The sequence below is a fragment of the Coptis chinensis genome, chromosome 5 (assembly GCF_015680905.1).
Source record: "Coptis chinensis isolate HL-2020 chromosome 5, ASM1568090v1, whole genome shotgun sequence".
Taxonomy (NCBI): Eukaryota; Viridiplantae; Streptophyta; class Magnoliopsida; order Ranunculales; family Ranunculaceae; genus Coptis; species Coptis chinensis.
In genome coordinates, this window is record NC_141460.1 from 730,845 (window position 1) to 752,596 (window position 21,752).

The 21,752-nt window shown below is 37.4% G+C and overlaps 1 protein-coding gene across 6 annotated transcripts in view; it reads left to right on the forward strand.

Annotated features, from left to right (window-relative positions):
- The first annotated feature begins 1,274 nt into the window (after positions 1 to 1,274).
- The window catches only part of LOC147496186 (ARM repeat superfamily protein), a 48,377-nt gene continuing 27,899 nt past the window's right edge, over positions 1,275 to 21,752 (forward strand). For 3 of the 6 annotated variants that reach the window (XM_086559199.1, XM_086559197.1, XM_086559200.1), the window contains exons 1-15: positions 1,485 to 1,845; positions 6,843 to 6,941; positions 7,085 to 7,306; positions 7,471 to 7,590; positions 7,883 to 7,966; positions 8,050 to 8,109; positions 8,304 to 8,432; positions 8,512 to 8,573; positions 9,095 to 9,151; positions 9,633 to 9,756; positions 11,660 to 11,794; positions 14,544 to 14,624; positions 15,886 to 15,999; positions 16,160 to 16,239; positions 16,370 to 16,505. In XM_086559199.1, coding sequence (XP_086415325.1) covers positions 1,624 to 1,845; positions 6,843 to 6,941; positions 7,085 to 7,306; positions 7,471 to 7,590; positions 7,883 to 7,966; positions 8,050 to 8,109; positions 8,304 to 8,432; positions 8,512 to 8,573; positions 9,095 to 9,151; positions 9,633 to 9,756; positions 11,660 to 11,794; positions 14,544 to 14,624; positions 15,886 to 15,999; positions 16,160 to 16,239; positions 16,370 to 16,505 — 1,725 coding nt within the window. In that variant the 5' untranslated portion in view covers positions 1,485 to 1,623. Of the gene's footprint in view, positions 1,846 to 6,842; positions 6,942 to 7,084; positions 7,330 to 7,470; positions 7,591 to 7,882; positions 7,967 to 8,049; positions 8,110 to 8,303; positions 8,433 to 8,511; positions 8,574 to 9,094; positions 9,152 to 9,632; positions 9,757 to 11,659; positions 11,795 to 14,543; positions 14,625 to 15,885; positions 16,000 to 16,159; positions 16,240 to 16,369; positions 16,506 to 21,752 lie in introns of all 6 variants that reach the window. The other 3 variants (XM_086559201.1, XM_086559202.1, XM_086559198.1) reach the window with 2 other exon arrangements.

The following is a 21,752-nucleotide window of genomic DNA, read 5'->3' on the forward strand; positions in this document are numbered from 1 at the left end:
ATCTCTACGCGAGGCAGTGCCATCCACCCGATCGTAAATAACTATCAAAGATATCCAAATAATACCACACCAACAAAGTAGAAGAGGAGGGACGCGTACATACTCGTGGATCGACTCCTCACCAATATGATAGTCTTTCGGCTTCTCCTTGAGTCTATTCAAATATCTAGAAGTAAACCAACTCATATTTATAGCTCCTCCTTTAAACTGCTCAGCCGATAATCTCAAAAACTCGTCTTGCTCATCATCTTAAACCAAATCAAAACCTTCAAAGAAACTCATCGCTGTAGTAAAAACCTCTAAAGTTTTATCAAAAGGAACGACATCTCCATAACCAATTGGGATACCCGTGAGCATTATGAAATCAAGAGGGGTAATCCCAAGCTCATCCCATGGGAAATGGAATGTGTGGGTAGTTTGCCACCACCGCTCAACTATCCCAAACAACAACGCCTTTGTCCCAAATTAGAATTCAAAAAGTTCCCAAATAGTGTGGCGGATATAATGTCGGTAACCGTGACAAAATTAGGATCCGTTTTTGATTTCATACAACGCCACCACGACACAACATTTGAAAGTGCACAACGCACTTTCCATAGATGTACTTCCTACATTCAACCAACACACAATACGATATAATTACAACTATTTTTTTTTGAAACAATGCGACAAATTCAAACTAATTACACAACAACAAACTTGATATAAACTAACATAAATAATAATAATTAACATAAAAAAAAAAAATCAAAAACTTACTTGAGACTCCGCCACTCGATTTGCTACGTGTCGGACCGATGTTGACGCTAATGGTGGGTGTTCCTCGATTTCACAACACGGTGGAAAATTGAACCCAAGTTCAATTTCGTCCTCCTCGTCCACATTCGCGTTTCTATTAACGATCCTTTTTGGAAATTTTAACATTTCCAAACCATCGGGAATGCTCTTCATGTGGTGAGGTTGGTGGGGATGCATTGGGGGTGGAGAAGTCATTATGAATGGAAGTTTGTGTCAAAAGGTTGTTAATGGAGGTTAGAAAATCGCAATTTTGGTTTGGAAAGGAAGTGAAAATGGAGCCTGTTTCGTCTGTTCATATTGAGTCATCGACGGGATGTTACATTCCGTCTCGTTATAAAAACCTCTAGACGGAATCTAACATCCATGTCGAGATATATTATTCACCTTTTTGTTTTTTGAACGAGGCTTTGTTTTCACGCGTTTTGGTGAAAGGGGTGAATAAGTGATGAATTGGGGGTGAATAGGGGGGGACTTTCACCTACGTTTCAAGTGTTCTAAAGAGTATATGACCGGGGTGGGTTTTGAGGATGGGAAATTATCAGAGCGAAATATCGGACTGAAAGTTTGGGTCAACCTGGGTTTCGAGTTATTGCTCCTAATCAGTCTCTCTTTCTTTCAACTAAAGCAAATTCATATCCTTGATTTCAGCAACTGTCTCAGTTTATTATTATTATCCAATCAAAATTCAAGCGATAAGATTGATGATACTCTTTTTCATGCCAGTTGGTAATTACTAAATTACATTAAAAAAAAAAAGCTTTTCTTGATCGAAATTTTTAGTTCTCTCTTTTTATGCCTCGTTGTATTAGTTAGACAAGAGGCAATATGGGTGAGCAGCTGCAACATCAAATCGAGGCTGTTGCACAAGCAGTTCGCGTTCTCAACCATGATTCCCATTCCTGTAACCGAGTCGCTGCCAATCAATGGCTGGTCCAGTTTCAGCAAAGCGACGCCGCCTGGGAGGTTGCTACATCCATCCTCACCTCCCACCACCAATCCTTAGATTTTGACCTCCATTTCTTTGCGGCTCAGGTTCTCAAAAGAAAGGTATCCTTCTCATTCCCATACGAATTATTATATGAAATTAAACAAAAATAATTCTTCTTTACCATATATATATATATTTTATTATTTCATTCACCAAAGGGGACGAGAATTTGGAGTTTGGTTCCTTTTCCTGTCTTGTGGGGAAACAAAAGACACTTTGATGGAGTTGGGTAATCTTTGGAGGAGGTCATTATGGTCATAAAAAGCCTTCTGTTGTTGGGGATTTTATTTTCTAAAATTGTTCCATACGAGCCCCATTGGAGGAAGGTGTAATTTCTTACAACCCCTGCGTTTTAGATACCTCATTGGAGATGGTATAACCATATAAATCCTCCACCCACCAAACCTATTGTCGCTCTAATAGTTGAAAAGGAAACAAAGCCATCCGTTTTTTTTTTTTTTTTTTTTTTTTTTTTTTATCAATAAAATGTGATGTGTATATATATTTATAATCAGAAGTCAACTTTGTAGGGTGAGATATCCAACTCAGATACAACAAAGGGAAAGACAGATACAATATCGATACTAGAAAAAAAGAAAAAACTATGACTACTAGAGAAAACTAAAACAAAGGGATGCAATCATGCATGGCCGAGCAAGGAACCCCATCTGAACATAATATCCTAAAAAGATGTATCTGTCCACTCTTCCTAACACTTCGACTGGAGAAAGACGAATTCTTTGATTGCTACAATCATCTGTGCTATAGTCATTGCACATCTATCAAAGTGTCTCTTGTTCCTTTCCAGCCACAAAGCTCACATGATAGCAAAAGTAAAGATGCTCCACACTTTGTATCCTTTTGAGGAATGAACACTAAGCATCCAAGAGCTCAATAGATCTTTTACTGATTGAGGAACAACCCAATACACCCCAAAGTGGCCCATAAGGTAACTCCATATCTCCCAAGAAAAAGGACAATGAATGAGAGTATGACTCATTGACTCCTCATTAGCATACGTAAGGGACAAAAGTTAATGATTATTTTATTTTTCCTAATGTGATTGTCTATGTTCAATCTTATTATGGGTCGCACACCAAATGAAAAAAGAAATGATATAAGGGATCTTTGTTGACCAAATAAAATAACTAAGAAAGTTTGGAATCATGACCTCTCGGGTGTTAGCCGGTAGATGAGAACACAGAGAAGTAGAAAGACTTGGCTGAGAATTTCCCATTCTTTTCTATAGCTCAGTGCCGACGATCTCTATCCGGTCTCACAGTAGGAATTGCCTCCAGCATAAGCGTGAGGGTGGCGACGCTCACAATATCCCGATCAGTCGAGTGAAGTCCCCAAATCCTATCCAAGATTACCGTTATTTAGACGCATGAAATCACAAATTGGGCAATTTTAAAAAATTGAGATAGCATAAAGTCTTGGGAAAGACAAGAATAACGGTCTCTCTACTACCATCTATCCTCCCAAAATCTAATTCTAACCCTATCACCTAAGACGTATGTGATTTCTCTATGAAACTCCACGAGATCTCTCTGAATACTTTTCCAAGCCCCACACCCGTAAGGACCCGAATTCCCCCACAATACCAGCCTAGATTTGTCTCATCAAATCTGAATTTGACCACACGCCTCCAAAACCTCTCATTTTCTTCTCCAAATCTCTAAAGTCATCTGTCCATAAGGGCAGAATTAAATTCATGAATCCTCCGCAAACCAAGACCCAGTTCTTATTCGACATACAAACAATTTTCTAGTTAACAAGATGATATCTATGATTCGCCCCCTTGTCATCCCATAAAAAATTCCTAATGATCATTTCAATCCTTTTGACCACGCTCTGTGGCATCCCAAAAAGGGACATAACAAAAATCGGAAGGTTCGAAAGAGAACTTTTATTCAAAAGCACTCTCGTCCTTCTCGAAAGGTACTGCCCATGCCACACTTCTAGGTTTTGATGGAGGTTCTGCTCAACAGGTTCCCACATAGTAGCAGACCTGTATCGAGCACCAAGAGGAAGCCCAAGATACCTCAAGGGCAGAGATCTGGCAGACCACCCAATGACTCCAGCCATCCTATCAACATCGCTTGTGTCAACCACCTCATACACTTTACTCTTTGCCATATTCACCCTAATCCCTGAGATCACCTCAAAGCAACAAAGAATCCCACAAAGGAATCTAAGCTGTGAGAGGTCCCTATGCAAGAACACCATAATGTTATATTGCAGATGAGAGATGAGAACTCGGTCATGTCCCACCCTAAAACCCTGGATAAAGCCGAGCTCATTAGCTATACTAATCATTCTACCCAAAACCTCTACTACTAACAAAAAAAGAGGTGGAGATAGGTGGTCACCCTGTCTAATGCCTCTAGAACTCCTAAAGAAACCAGCAGGCGACCAATTAATAAAGATCGAGAAAGAACACGATGAGATACATCTCATAATCCATTTCTGCCACTTCCAACCAAACCCCATACGTCTCATCACATAGTCCAAAAACTCCCAACTCACATGGTCATAAGCTTTGGTAAGATCAATTTTGCAAACGAGACCTGGTATTCCACTAACATTTCTAACCTCAATTGCCTCATTAGAGACCAACACTGCCTCCAGGATTATCAATTTCTAAAAGAGGAAGAGAAAATTCTTCAACATGAGAAAATTTTGATAGGTAATAGTATAGTTGATGTGGACATCAAGTCATGGTTTAGGTCAAGCCAAGGGTGCACACGTACTAGGCGTACCTCTATTTAGGTGGTTTATTTTATTTTAATTTGTTTTTTTCCACGTGGCATATTTTCGTATGTTTGCTTTGTTGTCAAACTAGTATACATAAGTGCTTGTAATTAGGTTTAGGGGGAGTAGATGTTATTGAGTTATTTGAGAGAGTAGAATTAAAGATGTGATTTTTATGGGGTTAAAAAGAACTAGGACACTTGATATTTCCTTTTAATGAAGTGTGGATTTTTATAATTGGTGCTTCCTCCATTTTTTATTCACATTATTTGGCACCAGAGTGCCCAGATTAGAAACAGATTAGGAGAACAAAGATAAAGGGAAGACCTTGAAAGTGTATCAATGGCGAGGAAAGAAGCTAAAAGGGGTCCGAGCAGAATGCCCTGATAGTGGTGGGGGAGTCTAGGGGGTACTGAATGGGGACAGTGACCGAAAAGAGTTGTATTTGGGGAAGAGTGATGGGTTTAATTTTGGTCAAGGTGGTGGCCACAAATAATAAAGAAAAATAGTGGCGTTTTCTACAGGAGGGGGCCAGAGAGTTTAAAGGAGGAGTGGCGGTTAAATGAGCTTGAAGGATTAAGTTTGGTGAGAGAGGGGGTATCCAGGCCAATAGCAGCAAGAATAAACTTCGGAGTTGATTGAGGATATGGAGAAGATTAAAATTGAGGATAAGGTGGTGGATTGGTATTCTTCTTCAGACGCCGACATGGATATAAATGACTTGGAGATGATAATAGCGAGCACACCGACCACATGCAGTTTGCTGCTAGGAGGAGATTGGGAGGTCGAGGACGACATTGAAAGGGGTTGAGGAGAGGAGGATGGAAGATGGTTTTCGTTGCGTGTGATTGTAACTAGGGGATTTTGTTTTTTATTTTTATTTTTTGTTATTTGTTCTATTTAATAGGGAAAGCTTTTCGCTTCTTTGTTTTTAGCTTCTTGAGTTCTTGTTTTTCGTTTTTCCTTTGGGTGTTAGGATCGCCAAATGAAGTCGTTAATGGCTTGATTTGGATGTACTACTTGCTGGTGGTATTGATAAACAAGAATCAGAGGTTCTTGGGAAACAGATGTACTCCATATGATAAACGTTTATTTATAAAAAAGAATCTGAGGTTCTTGAAAAACAAACAACACAAATAAGCATTCAGAGGTGTTTTTAAGTTCCGAGCTTTGAAGACTGAATTGAAGAAAAACAACATCTCTGAGGAAGCAAATGGTTAGTGTTTCAATACGATTCTGGTTTCCATATTTTCATCTAGGAGTGTGTATATAAGGAGATATTTTCATCGAGGAGTATATGTATGTAAGGAGCTCAAGAAAAAAGAATTTTGTTCTCAATCAACTACTATGATGAATTAAGATGTTCAGTGGCATAATGGTGAAGCCTTGGCAGGATGGGACCAAAGTGTTGGGGATCAAATCCCAGCTCTACTGGGGATAGGGGGTTTTAGTAGTGGTTATGTCAATAAAATAAAATAAATGATGAGTTGAATTGAAGTTTTGCTATAGACAACTTTTAAAAAGAGGCATGGAACTACAAAATATGCGCTTAATGTTACGTGGAAGAGATAATGGTCATTGGATAATCAATCGTACGTTGGTGAGAGTGTAAGAACTCATTTTTCCATCTTCTTCCATCATACGGTGGGTGCCTCCCGCTACTATCAAGGAGGCAGTAAGAAGGGATGTGATTGGTACTCCTTTGTTGTTGAGAGAAATTGGACCATCCACCAAAAGCTACCTTGTGTGTTTTTTGGAAGGAGCGGAACCGAAGGGTGTTCTTAACACAGCCAACGAGATCCACATTTTTCTAATTGAGGTCATAGAACTGCTGTATGATTGGTTTAGGGTTGCTGTTGCATTTAGGAAGGTTTATTATCAAGATTTCATGTGTAATTGGGAGTCACTTGTGGGGTAGATAGGAGATTATCCGACAGCCAAGGTTGCCTTGGTTCACTTTGTAATTTTATTTTAGTTGGAATGAAAATGTTTCTTAAATAAAAAAAAGTTGCAAGAATCTCAGGATAGACACAGTTTGATTTATTCAATTGTTTTTCGTTTATACAAAGATAAAAGTTATTTTGGTGGCTAAGTGCATCGTTGTACATCTTAAATTGTTACTTCATTGGAAACAAAATCCCCCCCCAGTTGTTTCTTAATTCTTATGAAGTCTTTATATTACTTTGTTTGTTTTTCTCTTTCCTTTTTTTGATTTTTTCTCAAAGAAAAAATATGTTGCTCTTCTTGTTTTATACAATCCTGATTCTGTGGTAACATACCTCCAACAATTTGGGCTTCGCAGATCCAGAGTGAAGGACATAATTTGCACATAGAAGCTAAGGAAGTTTTGCTAAATTCTGTTCTTCTAGCAGCAAAAATATTTTGTCTGGGACCTCCACAGGTTTTGTACTTCAAGGACCACAAATTTATTTATTAATATTACTATTTTTTTTCCTGATATCTTTTTCAACCGTGTATTATCTTTTCCCGTTGGTATTTACATTACATGGGTATTGATATTCCTCGAATTTCTGTTCATTGCAGCTCTTAACACAGATATGTCTTGCACTGTCAGCACTTATTATACATGCCGTAGAGCATAAAAAACCAGTTGAGAAGCTTTTTTACAGTCTTCAGAACCTGCAAAACCAGGATAATGGTGATGTTGCTGTTCTGGAGATGCTTACTGTTCTCCCAGAAGAGGTTGGGAATCAAAATGATGATTGTAACATTAGTTCAACTCTCAGATGCCAGTATGGCCAAGAGGTTTGGGAGCTTTCCTGGAAACTGTAATTTCTTTTCCCAAGTTCATTCCATGACTTTCTGTTTTCCATTTTATAGTATTTTGGCACTTGTCTGTGTGTGTGTGTGTGTGTGTGTGTGTGTGTACACCTTCCCTGTTTGATGGTATATCTGCATGTCTGATGCAGCTGCTCTTGCATACTCCTACAGTCCTTGATTTCCTTCTGCACCAATCTGAGCAAAGGATTGATAATGGTGTGCAACTTCATCTGAGAAATCGGAAAATTTTGCGATGCTTGCTGAGTTGGGTAAGGCGACCTTTGTGTAGGTACCTTTGATTTGTAACAGGTCAAATAAAAAAAACATACTTACTTGTCAGTCACTCCTCCGGAAATAGTGAATAATTTCTGACTTTCTGTCCAATATTTGTTGGGTTATTCACCACGAATTGGAGTTTAAGTTCCATACTTCAAATTCCAGGGAAAGTGCATTAATTGCTTTGCTATGCTTTGCTTGTTTGTTAAAGCCTTGTAGATGAAGAATTCTATTTTGATCTGCATTTTGACTTCAAGTCATTATTTATTTTTAAATTAATCTCAGGTTCGCGCTGGGTGCTTCTTAGAGATTCCACCCTTATCTATACCAACACATCCACTACTTAATTTTGTCTTTAACTCATTGCAGGTGATTTTCTTACCTTTTTTTTTTATCGTTTCTTGTGTTTAGTTGCATTCACACCTTATTTATTCTATATGGTTGCACCACAGGTTTCTTCTTCATTTGATCTAGCCATTGAAGTTCTCGTCGAGCTCGTAAGTCGACATGAGGTATGGATTTTGTATTGTGTGTACATGGTTTCATAATTGTACTATTGTTCTTGTTAATCTATTTGCGGATGACACTCTTTATCCTTTGATCCATTTGTCAGTGAAGTATGAGATTTTACAATTCTTCTTGGGTTTTAAGTTCTCTTCCCTGTCGATGCAAGCTTTCATTTACTTGAAATTTATTGTTTTTGTAGGGTTTGCCACAGATTTTACTGTATAGAGTACAATTTCTTAAGGAAGTACTTCTTCTACCAGCTCTAAGCCGTGGAGAGGAGATAGTTATTGGTGGTCTTGCATGCTTGATGTCAGAAATTGGGCAGGCGGTGAGTGGACACATGAACATGAGAAAGGATATGTTTTTGGTTTTTGTTGGATTAATATCTTGTTCATTGTGTATATTAGGCACCAGCTTTGATTGTAGAAGCAAGTTCAGAAGCACTTGTTCTTGCAGATGCACTTTTAAGGTTGTGCTAAGTTTTCTATTTGGCATTACGTGCCTTAGACTTTTTTGGATATGGCTCTATTGCTGTGTTCCATTAAGTGCTCAATTCCAACAATTGGTGATGGCAAACTACGTTTTTTAAAGTATTTAGAATAAATAATTCATGTTACTTCATTTGTATATCCTTATGTTTTCGTTGAAATTAACTCCATGTACAATATATTTGGGAATTTCTGGGTGGTAATTGTTGACATATATGAGTTTCTAATATATTAATAGAATTGACCCTTCACATAAGTTCGAGCTTATGGAGAAATTGACAATTTAACATAGTATCAGAGCCATTGGTTTATGAGAGGTCTCGGATTCAACTCCTACTAGGTGAAGATGTCCAGTTTTTCTACTTGTGTATTTCTAGCGTATCCCGCTGAGGGGGAGTGTTGACATATATGAGCCTCTAATATATTAACAGAATTGACCCTTCACATAAGTTCGAGTTATGGAGAAATTGACAATTTAATTGTAATTTGTTTGTTGTGGTAGTTGTGTAGCATTTCCAAGTGAAGACTGGGAGATTGCCGACTCAACATTGCAATTTTGGTACAGTTCTGTTTCAAGTTAATGCTTAATTTGCTTTTACTTGGATTACTTTTATCTAGAACTGAATCATCTAAATTGTACATTTTCTTATAGTTGCACTGTGGTTGATTGAAAGTGAGAGGTGCAAGCCAATTCTTAAATTTATTATTAATAAAATTTTTCTGCAAGAACAAAAAATATGCATTATTGATAGAGAACAGAAAGGTATATAGGCTGAAATTATAAGGGAGTTGCTCATTAACCAAGGAAATGAAATGTCGTGAATATTAGCTGGAGATGTGGTAATTCCCATTCTAGCCAGGCTGTTCTTGTATTGCACATGGATCCCTGTTGACGTTTACATATATTCCCATCTTATTTTATATCAAGGATACCCATACTTTTATTTTGAGAATTAAAAGGAGTATGAGGAAACTTTTGAATGGAACCATGCTTCTTATCATGAGTGACATATAACTGTTGGTTTAATTCTTTTGTTCAGGTGTAGTCTAGCAAGCTATATTCTCGGCCTTGATGTAGAACAAGGAAACAACAAAAGACATATAGAAGATCTGTTTTATCCTATTTTTGGTGCATTACTTGATGCTCTTCTTTTACGTACTCAGGTCTCTCCCTTGCTCATTAAACAATTTTTGTTTTTGTTTTTTTTTTTTTTTTTTTTTTTCAATATATATATGGGCACTTGAGTCGCATAATGTCCTTACACATTTTGGCACAGGATAAATCTGTCTTGTGCAAGATTTTTACCATCTAGGATCTAATGTCACGTGAGTTGTTTATTGAGATGTTTGGTTTTGTTATTATACTCCCACTCACAAATGCTTACCTACATAGTTGTCACATATACATGGTTTTGGTCATATACTCCATTATCATAAACATTTAAATTTGCCAAAACCCAATGGAGCCACCCAATTAGGTTAATATACTTGTAGGTGTTTTTTACTGGGAATATAGCAAATTATATGATTTTCAAATTTCTTTACAAGACGTTTAGAACATGTATGTATTTGCATTTTTGCTGGATTGCGAATTTTAATTTTTGACCGAATCTTTGACTAATTATTTCACATGAGTAAACAAATAAAAGTCAAATTACTACCGATTTTCTCTTTGTATTCCAAATTGCTAAAATGATCGAGATTCATATCTGGTTCACGGGTCGTGTGTTCAGTTCGCAATTCTAAACCGAAAGTTGGAACTCCAACATATTTGGTTTTTTAGAAAACGAAACAACATTTGAAAAATTAGTATAGAGTTGGAATTTCATTGCTTTGGAAGTTTTTGTTAGAAATATTCGGAATTTATTAGAATCTTGGACGGGATTCCGGTTTTTGTAGTTGTCAATTCCAAAATCCAAAACTGTGGTTGTATCTAGAACTACTAGTCTGCTACCCCTACATGGCATGTTTAAACCTTTGCACCAGTATATAAAGGGCCTCTCCACTTATCACCAATCCAATTGGTTTTGAGTTGGATGCCCACTGTTTAACATGGTATCAATACTCAGGTTATAAGAGGTCTTGGGTTCAAGTGTTTTTCCAGGTGCAGTTGCATGCTTTATTTATTTCCATTGTGTCTTTATGAGGGGGAGTGTTGAGATTATTACCTCATGTCTAGTTGTGTCCCACCTATGCGGCTATGCTCTATTCCGTGCCTCCTCTAGATATTGAAAGAATTTGCCCACTCAATAAGGAGCTTATGGAGAAATTGGCAATTTGGCATGGTTACATGGTAGCAAAGCCTCCTTCGAGTTTATAGAGAAACTGGCAGTTTAGCATTCGATCAGAGCTTTAGACTATAAGAGGTCTTGGGTTCAAGTTTTGTCAGGTGCTTTTGCACAAAAATAAGAAGAAATGTCCACCTGTGTCGTTGTGTTTATTTCCACGTGTCCCGCTCAGGGTGTGTGTTATGATGTTTAGTCCTACATGGTATGTTTAAAGCCTCTCGTGAAATGTATAAGTCATGTGGCCGCTCAACTCATTACCAAAGCACGCGTAAGGATTGACAGTGTAGTACTGCACCTAGTGTTTAAAATAGCGTATAACAACTTCAAGGCGCCAAGTCTCTGATACGCTTGAGGTGAGCCTCAAAGGTGAGTGAGGCGTAAGCCTCAATTCCTGGAATAAAAAGGTAAATTCAGAAAAAGGTCAAACATTATGCCATTTGAAGGAAATTACTAAATCATAAATAAAAAGTATTAAGTGTCTACGTTTTATAAATTCGAATCCAGTGGAGGGAGAGTCTTGGAAGGATATGGATAAGAACCGTTGGAGACTTAGTTGACTACCTAGTATTCATATTCTTATTTGTGTTTGAACCAGGGGAAATTTTTGGTTTCTTAACTCTTAAGTCTTTTGGAAAAGTATTATTTTATTTTTGTGTTTGAACTTAAATGAAGGGAAATGTTTGGTTGAATGATTCCTAAATTTCCAGTTCTAAAGCCTTTCTAGTTAGTTTGACTTTTACATGCATTAATAAAATAAAGCATGACCTCTTTATTGACAGGTGGATGAGTCTAGCTTTATTGGCAAGAATCAAAGTTTTGAATTCCCGGATGGTCTTATGCAATTTAGGACAGATCTGACAGAGCTCCTTGTGGATATTTGTCAGCTTTTAGGATCTGCTACATTTTTACAAAAGGTACATTGCACTCACTTGTTCTATGAGATATGTATGACATATATACATCAAATAGTTCTTTTGATAGGTAAAAGAGATTTCTCACTTTTACATGTAAAAAATAAAGCTATACCCCCTTAGCAAGATGCCAAGGAAAGAATCCAAAGACAAATAGATAGAGTGAGAACAAGTGAGCGCTTCTTACATCACTCAAAAACATCATGTATAAGTGTGAACCTGCATAAACTCAGAAAAGATTAGTAATTTTATCCTGACTTTAAGTAATTACATGATACACTCCTGGCAGCAGTTCCCATGCAATATTTTTTTGATTGATATAATTACATCAACTCCTAGAATTAGCTAGGGCCAGGATTTAACAACCCAAGACTCCATAAGCCCATGAAACAAAGAGCCAAACAAAGCAAAGGAAGACGAGCAAAAAATGGAAAAAGAAAACAAAGAGAAGTCCAAAGACTTCCATTTACCCAACCCACCTATCCCTCATCCTTCTTCTCAGAGCTTCTTTCAGCGTCATACAATGCCCGTGCTATATTAAATGCAACAGATTACGACCACTATCTAAGATTAAATAGCAGTGGAAGAACTCAAGCTAAAAGCACCTAGTAATTGAGCTTTCTATTATCTATACACTGTGACATCTAGATATCAGATGGGTCCGGATTATGCGGAGGTACTGTCAATGTATAACAATATCCCCAATATGCTTATTTTTAGTGTCACAATTATTCCGCCTAAAAGACATGTCCCAACCTTCAATGCAGAATATGGATTTTTTTGGAACTGTTTGATGGTGAGCAAACACTGGGTAATTAGGTTTAGGCAGATATTGATGTGTTACAAGTTTTAGGAGATTAAATAAAATAGACTCTTAGGGTTCTTTGAAATATTTTATAAAGTGTGGATTTAATACAAGTGTTGCTTCCGCCAATTGTTTATCTGCATTACGTGGACATGGATTATTTTATTAGGTGGAGCAAGAACATGCCCTTTGGCAGAACACAAATAGCCCCGATACCACATATTAAAGATGGGCATCCAACTCAAAACCATTTGGTAAGAGTGGAGTGGCCATGCTAAACTGGCGGAAGCAAACAATTCATTAAAATTCCACACTTTAAATAAATAATCGGAGAACCCTGAAAATCTCTCAAAAACTCATAAACATCAACTTCTGAAAACCTAATTACCAGCCTTTATTTATAACTAGGTTTTTGCTTTGTCCACAAAGCAAACCAATCAAACTTTTCCATGTGGAGTACACCTATGCGTGTGCACCCTTGGTCTTAGGCTAAACCACGACTACGATGTCCATGCTATATGTTTTTTTTATGAATGGCTTAATATATCCCATGTGGGACTAAACATCTTAAGAACTTGCTAGGCCTACCGCAGCCAAGCCTAGGGTCCGCACATGGTGCATGATAGATCTCTCACTCAAGCCCGATACTGTCCCCAACCTTAGCCACTACTGAGCCACAATTAGGCCTCATCAATCGTGTGGGGTTTTAAATGAAAAGACTTCGGTGCTATTAGGGTGAGAGTCCACTCAATTAACCGAGAGTAGTTTCATTGCTACAAGATTTGGGGCTATTCATTTGGTCCACACTCAATAATCTCCACCTTTGATGTTAAACTGGCCCATCGGCTCTGGTACCAATTGTCAGGTCTCACTGCAAAAGTGGGACTAATCACAGTCAGATTCATGTTGGAGATCGTTGGGTGTGTGGACCGAATTAATAGTCCCACATTGGGTAGCAAGTGAAGCTACACTCCGGTTAATAAAGTGGATTCCCTTCCACCCCCACCCCCCAAAAAAAAGAAAGAAATTGCGCCGAGGCCTTTTTAGTTAGAACCTCACCATAGATGATACCCAACTGTGGATGGATTGGGCTCCATGGTGGCTAAGGTCAGGACAATATTGAGCTTGAGTGAGACATCCATGAGGGCACCATGTGTGGGTCCGTAGGCTAGGCTTGTATAGGGTTATGAGTTAAAACCCCTTATTAAAGATGTGCATCCTATTCACCACCAATTGGTGATGAGTGGAGTGGCCCTAGGATTTATATATTGATTGGCTAGGGTTTATACTCCCAACGTGGGATCAATCTCAACAGTTCCTTTACAGGGACTGCCAAAGGCTCTCGAATCAAGGGCTCTTATCCAATCCAACAAGAGTTGGTGATAGGAGTCATCTTTCCTATTCAGACAATTCAGCACTTGATTCCTTTTACCTTGCATAAGTTCCCTTATAGGGGGAATGATAAAATGCTCCCAAATCAGGGTTTCTTATCCCTCATGAAGTTGATATTCCTGAGAGATTTTTTTCAGTGCAGTCTTTAATGAGTTCACAGACTTATAATTTATTGAAAAGTCTACTCCACCAGACACAGCCAATAAATAATTTCTGGTTCGGCTTCCTCTGCCAATCTCTGCATTTCAGTTGAGCTCTTCTTATAAAGACATATGGGAAATTGCACCAGTAAGTTCCCCTTTCTTGCCATTACCATGTGTTGACTTTGAAAAGACATGGCTTTTGGTGTGAGTTGTCATTACTTTTAGAACTGTAATCACGAGGTCTATCACGACCCATGAGATGGTCTATCAGTCTATCAGTCTATCACGACCAAAGAGACCTGTTTCTCCACACATACTGTTTATTTTCTATTTCTTCTCTTTATATACAGGGTGGATGCCAAAAGTCTAAACATATCTGCAATGCTTCCATTTTTCGTATTTGCATTTGTAGATTTTTAGCGGCGGATGGATGGCTGAAGATGTTCCAATTCAGTGGAAGGAGGTGGAGACAAAAATGTTCGTCCTTAATGTGGTTAGAACTTTCTGTTCAAAACTTTCTTCAAGAAACTTTTTTTTTTCTTTTATTAGGGCCATCAAGCATGATTTTCGTAAGTAACAAGGGAATGTACTAATGTTGTGTGAAATTATCATTTATATGTATACTGAAAGTTAGTATTCACATGCGCACGACATGAATGTAGCATCCATTTTGATGTATTTGGATATGGCAGTTTGTCAACTATTGCTTAATTTACATTTCAGTTTTTTTGGTAAATAAAACATTGCACCTATGCTGCACTTAGATCATGAGTAATATGATCACAAGCCAATTTTTCCATGTGTTCCCAAGTTCACTATAATACGTCTCATCTGGAACCTTCCTGTCACAGGGTGAAGGAATGTGCCAGGATTCCATATTTGTAAAAGCACCCATGCTGCATGTACAAACATGAAAATATGAAACATGCAAAATGGGTAGGCAAAAGCTGGTATAAGTAGACTATGTTATAAAGGACTAATATGATCAAGAACCCAAGCAACTAGGTATTAAACAAAGAAACATGTGGAGGTTGTTGCTTACAACCCAAGCAGCTAGGTATTAAACAAAGAAACTTGAAATGTGATCGTCAAGTTAGCAGTCCCATTGAGTTAATGTTGCACAAGAGCCATCCCTGTGAAGACCTGCTTTCATTCGGTCCACCTACGCAGCCAGTCACATTCTACCTGGCCCAGACGTTAACATCACCAACTCCGAAGGGTAATTAGCAATGGGGCCATAACTGGATCTAGAGAAACCAGGACCGGAGGCTATCAACGCAGCCTGTAGGGTTTACATAATTTCACCAGTCAAAACTTCCTAGACAAGGAGGGGGGAGGGGTGACACCTGTTGTGCCATTGACTTGGACAGTTTGGACAAGATAGAATACCACCAGCCCTGGTTTCTGAATTTTCTCCCTGTTTCTTGTCTTTTTGTATATAGATTTTGCGGGCACTTGTTGCTGAAGTATTTGTTAATTAGGATGAAATTTGTTTTTGACTGATGGCGGTTAGTACATGAAAGATGAATTATGTCTTCTTGGATATCATCACATCAAAATACTTGAATGTGGTCAGTCTGGAGCATTACACTCTTACTGTCTTATAATACTCCATGTACATGCTTGATCATTTTGGATTGCATGTAGGTAATAAGATTTATCCATATAGCAATTACCAAATCAGATGCTAACTTAAAAGTGTTATTTAAATTTCGATCCTTACCCCATTAAAATTTACATCTTTGATCTTTCAGGTTGCAGAAATTTTACTACAAGATGGCCGTCAATTTGATCTCTCTGTAATTATGCGGATGGTGACAGTCCTGTCAAGTAAAGAAGCAGATGAACTTGATGGATTCATGTGCCTTGTGCGTTTTCCTAAATCCCTTGATTGTCACCATTTCATTTCGTTTAAATTTGAAAGTTGTGCAATAACCTTAATCTAGTATGAATCCTTTTTTGGCTTATAAATGCATCTCTTATTAAGTTTCGGAACACACTGAGTTGTAGATATTCGCATCCATTCAGGTGTACAGAACAGTTGCTGATGTTATTGGTTCTTATTCAAAATGGATTTCTTTTTTTCAAACGAATACGAGATCTTTGCTGTAAGAACCTCTTTCCTTTTATCCAATGGATATATTATATGTTTAATTTATTATTCCAATGCTTTGCTTAGCCAGGCTTAACTGTATACAACTGCCATTTATCTTTTCGTTCCTAATCTGCTGCTTTCAGATTATTTTTTGCTTTTGGTATTTCAAAACCTATGTCCTCAAACTCCTGTGCCTCGGCCTTGCGTAAATTCTGTGAAGATGCTTCCACGCTTATACACGAACCTTCGGATTTGGAAATTTTAATCTGGATAGGAGAGGTAATTTCCTGAAACCGTACGTGTAAATGTTTTAAATGCTTCTTTGTAGGTATGATTTGAGTATTCAATGAGGGATTTTGATTCAATCATGTTTATTACTGTTCTACAATTAGCTTTGGTTTCATTTTTAGTTTATCTAGTGCGTTTATGAAGTTACTATTTTGTGTCTAGGTTGATTAGTTTCTATTCGTATTTTGAGCTACCCCCACCGCACCCTATAAGATGATTTAAGGATTGATTTATTGTGGATAAGATTTGCCACCATGGAGATAACCTCCACAAAAAATCAGCTCATTTAAACAATTTTAAGTTTGCAAAAATTGAGTTACGAAATCGATATTCCTGGACCGTGAAAAGGTTGAGAACAACTTTTCACATTGCTAGGAGCTTCCAAATGAGCTAATTTTTTGTGGAGTTGATCTCCATGTTGTGAAGATCATATCTACAAAGAATCAGGCCTTAAATTTTTTTAATTTCGGTATGACTTTTGACAAGGTTAAACACTGAAACAGATTCAATTGAGCTGATTTTTTGTGGGGGTGTTCTCCATCACGTGATGTATATCTCCACAAAATATTAGCCTAGTCCTTAATTAATCTTGTAAGTCCACTTTTAGGAGTGGAGCAAGTTTGTTGTCACAATAAGGTGGAATTCATATAACCATCCCATATATATATACTAGTTAATGCCCGTGCCAGTCGGCACGACTGACACTCTAAACACATTGCTTTTGAACAACACCCCAAGAGACCATCTCTATGGTAGCACTGGATCAATGATATAACCATTTCCAACAGTTTTATACTTCATAATCATTTCATGCGCATACTCAAGTGAGCTTAATTATGACAATTCTATGCATTTCATTTCTCACAAACCAACTCATTACATATACCCTTTACACATTCATTAATTCAACACATATCAGAATGAGAATGAGGAAAATAAGGGGAGAGAGTCTTCAATTAAGAGCATCAACATTTTTTTTTAAAAAAAATAAAAAAATCCAGCAGTTTCCTCTGTATTTTCAATATTTCAAAAACCTAAATCCTGGCATAACCTGAAAATCAAAACAATACAATTCTCATAGATCAACTATACCAAGATATATAGCTTCATATTTATACATAACACAAATTACATCTAAAACAAAAAGAAAACTCATTAAACATTAACGAAGACTGCATAATATTTTACCTAAGATTAATTCTAGTAACGAAAGAGAAAAATAAAATAAAATAAAAACTCCAAGCCCACTGATCGAGTTCCTCATTTATCTTATTCTCCCCTTTATGCATACTACTCACACCAACTTGAAATTGATTAGGAGCTCCTGGAACAACTTCAGATGGTTGCACACCATTCTGCTACCCTATAGATAAATGTGCCATGGAGCAATGACTGCAAGCACGTCGCTGAAAAATTCTTGCAATTTAACTTGGTACCTACAAACAAACCACATACACATGATTTTTTTCAGACTTGATATATTTAGCATTTTGTTTACAAAAGAGATGGTTTTCAAAAGGAAATAATCTCTATTTTTACTTTCAAGTATCCACGCTATCATAAAAAAAAAAAAAAACTATCATAAAAACTTACATAGCATATATAGATGCAACATATTCTTTAATTTCTAAACCAATAAAAATAACATTATTTAATTTCTCACTCGTATTTTCTTATTGGTATCGATGTCCTTAGAGTAGAATTTCTGGGTATATGACATTTGTGGTACAATTTCTTGCATTAGGTAGAAGAAACACGAATATTCTTTTTGAAGAAGTGCATCTGGACATGGCCACATAGAGTTGTCCATGACTGAAAACCGGTGTCCTCAAATCAATGGCAACATATTTCACTGACTGCCCTTGCGACTTATTGTCATGGCATAAGCTAGTCGAACAGGGAATTGTCGCCTTGATAGTTTGAAATGCAACTCCAAATTTGAGGGAGCCAGAGATATTCTTGGGATGAGTACCGGATTTCCAGTTTTCTCTCCAGTCAAAATTTTGGCTTGAAAGACTTTACTCGCACATTGAAGCACAATAAGTCGTGTCCCATTGCAAATGCCATCTTTAGGTGCTATGTTCCTGAGCAACATTATAGGGCATCCAGGTTTAACTTAAGATTGAAAGGTGGTAAGCTAGAAGGGTCGAGGGAGTTCAGAAACTCAGTGGGATAGTGAGCCCCACTTGGATTATCAATATCATCTTTGATGATTTTATTTGTAGCCAAATACTCGAGCGCTTCACCAATCGGCACTCTAGACACATTGCTTTTGAACAACACCCCAAGAGACCATCTCTATGGTAGCACTGGATCGATGATATAACCATTTCCAACAGTTTTATACTTCATAATCATTTCATACTCATACTCAAGTGAGCTTAATTATGACAATTCTATGCATTTCATTTATCACAAACCAACTCATTACACATTCATTAATTCAATACATATCAGAATGAGAATGAGGAAAATAAGGGGAGAGAGTCTTCAATTAAGAGCATCATCATTTTTTTTTTAAAAAAAATAAAAAAATCCAGCAGTTTCCTTTGTATTTTGAACATTTCAAAAATCTAAATCCTGTCATAACCTGAAAATCAAACAATACAATTCCCATAGATCAACCATACCAAAATATATAACTTCATATTTATACATAACACAAATTACTTCTAAAACTAAAAGACAACTCATTAAACATTAAAGAAGACTTTGCATAATTTTTCACCTGGGGCTAATTCTAGTAATGAAAGGGAAAAATAAAATAAAATAAATACTCCACGCCCACTGATTGAGTTTCTCATTTCTCTCATTCTCCCTTCTATGCATATTGTTCACACCATTCTGCTATCATATAGATAAAATGTGCCATGGAGCAAAGACTGCAATCATGTCGCTGAAAAATTATGGCAATTTAACTTGGTACCTGCAAACAAACCACATACACATGATTTTTTTAGACTTGATACATTTAGCATATTGTTTACAAAAGAGATGGTTCTCAAAATGAAACAATCTCTATTCTTACTTTTAAGTATCCACGCTATCATTAAAAAAAAAAAAAAACTATCATAAAAACTTACATAGCATATATGGATACAACATATTCTTTAATTTCTAAACCAATAAAAATAATATTCTTTAATTTCTCACTCGCTTTTTCTCATTGGTATCGATGTCTTTAGAGAACTTCTGGGTATACGACATTTGTGGTACAATTTCTTGCATTAGGTGGAAGAAAAACGGATATTCTTTTTGAATAAGTACATCTGGACATGGCCACATAGAGTTGTCCATGACTGAAAACCGGTGTCCTCAAATTAATGGCAACATATTTCACTGACTGGCTTTGCGACTTATTAATTGTCATGGCATAAGCTAGTTGAACAGGGAATTGTCGCCTTAGTAGTTTGGAAGGCTACTTTGAATTTGAGGGAGCCAGAGATATTCTTGGGATGAGTATTGGATTTCTAGCTTTCTTTCCAGTCAAAATTTTGGCTTGAAAGACTTTACTCGCACATTGAAGCACCATAAGTCGTGTCCCATTGCAAATGCCATCTTTAGGTGCTATGTTCCTGAGCAACATTATAGGGCATCTAGGTTTAACTTGAGATTGAAAGGTGGTAAGCTAGAAGCGGTCGAGGGAGTTCGTAAACTTCGATGGGATAGTGAGCCCCACTTGGATTATCAATATCATCTTCGATGATTTTATTTCTGACCAAATACTCGAGCACTTCACGGGGAACAAATTGATTGTGGCCTCATTAATTGCACTCACATCATCATTACGGGCGACAAGAATAGTACGATCGGTTAAGAAAGTTGGGGACGGTGTGTCCATAACATCCAATTGAGCATAGACAGAGAAGATGAGTTCTTGGATATTGGTACAGTTGCGTATTCCATTCGACAATTGTACGTTTTCTTTGGGATTCGAACTAATCTAAATGAATCAAAACAAAAAATAAATTCATTAGTTTCTAAAATAGTTCGTTTATATATGAAATTTTCTAATTAGAAGGCATTAGTAGCACACCTCCAACAAAAAATCGGCGAATTCAACATTCTCGGGCTCCGCCATTTCAAGCCGTATGTTATGTACAAAGTGTAAAACTTCTAAATAACTCCAAAGGAAAGAGTGTCATAGTGATGCACCAACAAACTGCTCTCTCTGGCCCAACGGTATAACAGACAGTGTTTGTTGAAAATCACCACCAAGAACTGTAGTGATATCGCCAAATATCTTCTTGTTTCCGCAAATATCTTGAAGTGTTCTATCCACAGCTTCAACATAGTATCTATGTTGCATGGGCACCTCGTCCCAAACAATTAGTTTTGTTTCTTTAAATAGGTTAGCAAGGTCGGAATGTTTAGCGAAGCCGTAAAAAGTGGTATCCATCACATCAATTGGAATCTTAAATGTAGAACGAGCGGTCGTCCGCCCATAATAACAAAGATGCAATTCCGATGATGCCCCCATGATGACAATAAGATCTATCTTTGGGGGTGCCTTTGCAATTGTATTATACAAAAAGTTTTCCCTATACCAACCGCTCCATTCAAAAAGAAAAGTTTTGCCCTTGTCACCAAATACTGAATTAGTCACAGTAGTGTAAGCATGAAGTTGTTCGTCATTAAGACGACTCACATCAACTGCAGCCTTTTCTCCTATTCCTTCATGTTAAAGTTGGCGTTGCTCCCAAATGAGCCTATTGCCAACAATTTGCTCATTAGTTGGATCTGGGATGCCGTGCTTTGTTTGAAGCCAGTGTCCAAGATCATTACATATACTCAAAGCAAATTTGCTCCAAAGTAGATCCGGGTAAGTAACGGATGACACTCTAAAAGAACTACACAAAACGACCTCGCGGTTGATATCCGGTTTTCATTATCGCCGCCTCTTCTAGGCATTGTATCCACTCATCATCAAACTTCCAACAGCCCTTACCGCAATACATGTTTCTTTGTATGTGTTGTACACGGTATCACCGACTTTATAAAGATATGCAAAGGAGGTAGCCCCTTTACAAATGAAAGTAGTAGCAAGCATAGATAAAACCGCCCCCGGCATTGGAGCTTGCAAAATACATCCTACCCGTAGAAGGTCCCCGATTCCTAGGAGTCCACTCGAGAGTCTTTGTGGAAAACATAGTGTCGTGGAAATTCTTGATAGGTATATGCGCGTGCATCTGGATCTTCAGCACAACACTTAAAGAGAGCTGTCAGTGTTGAAGTTTG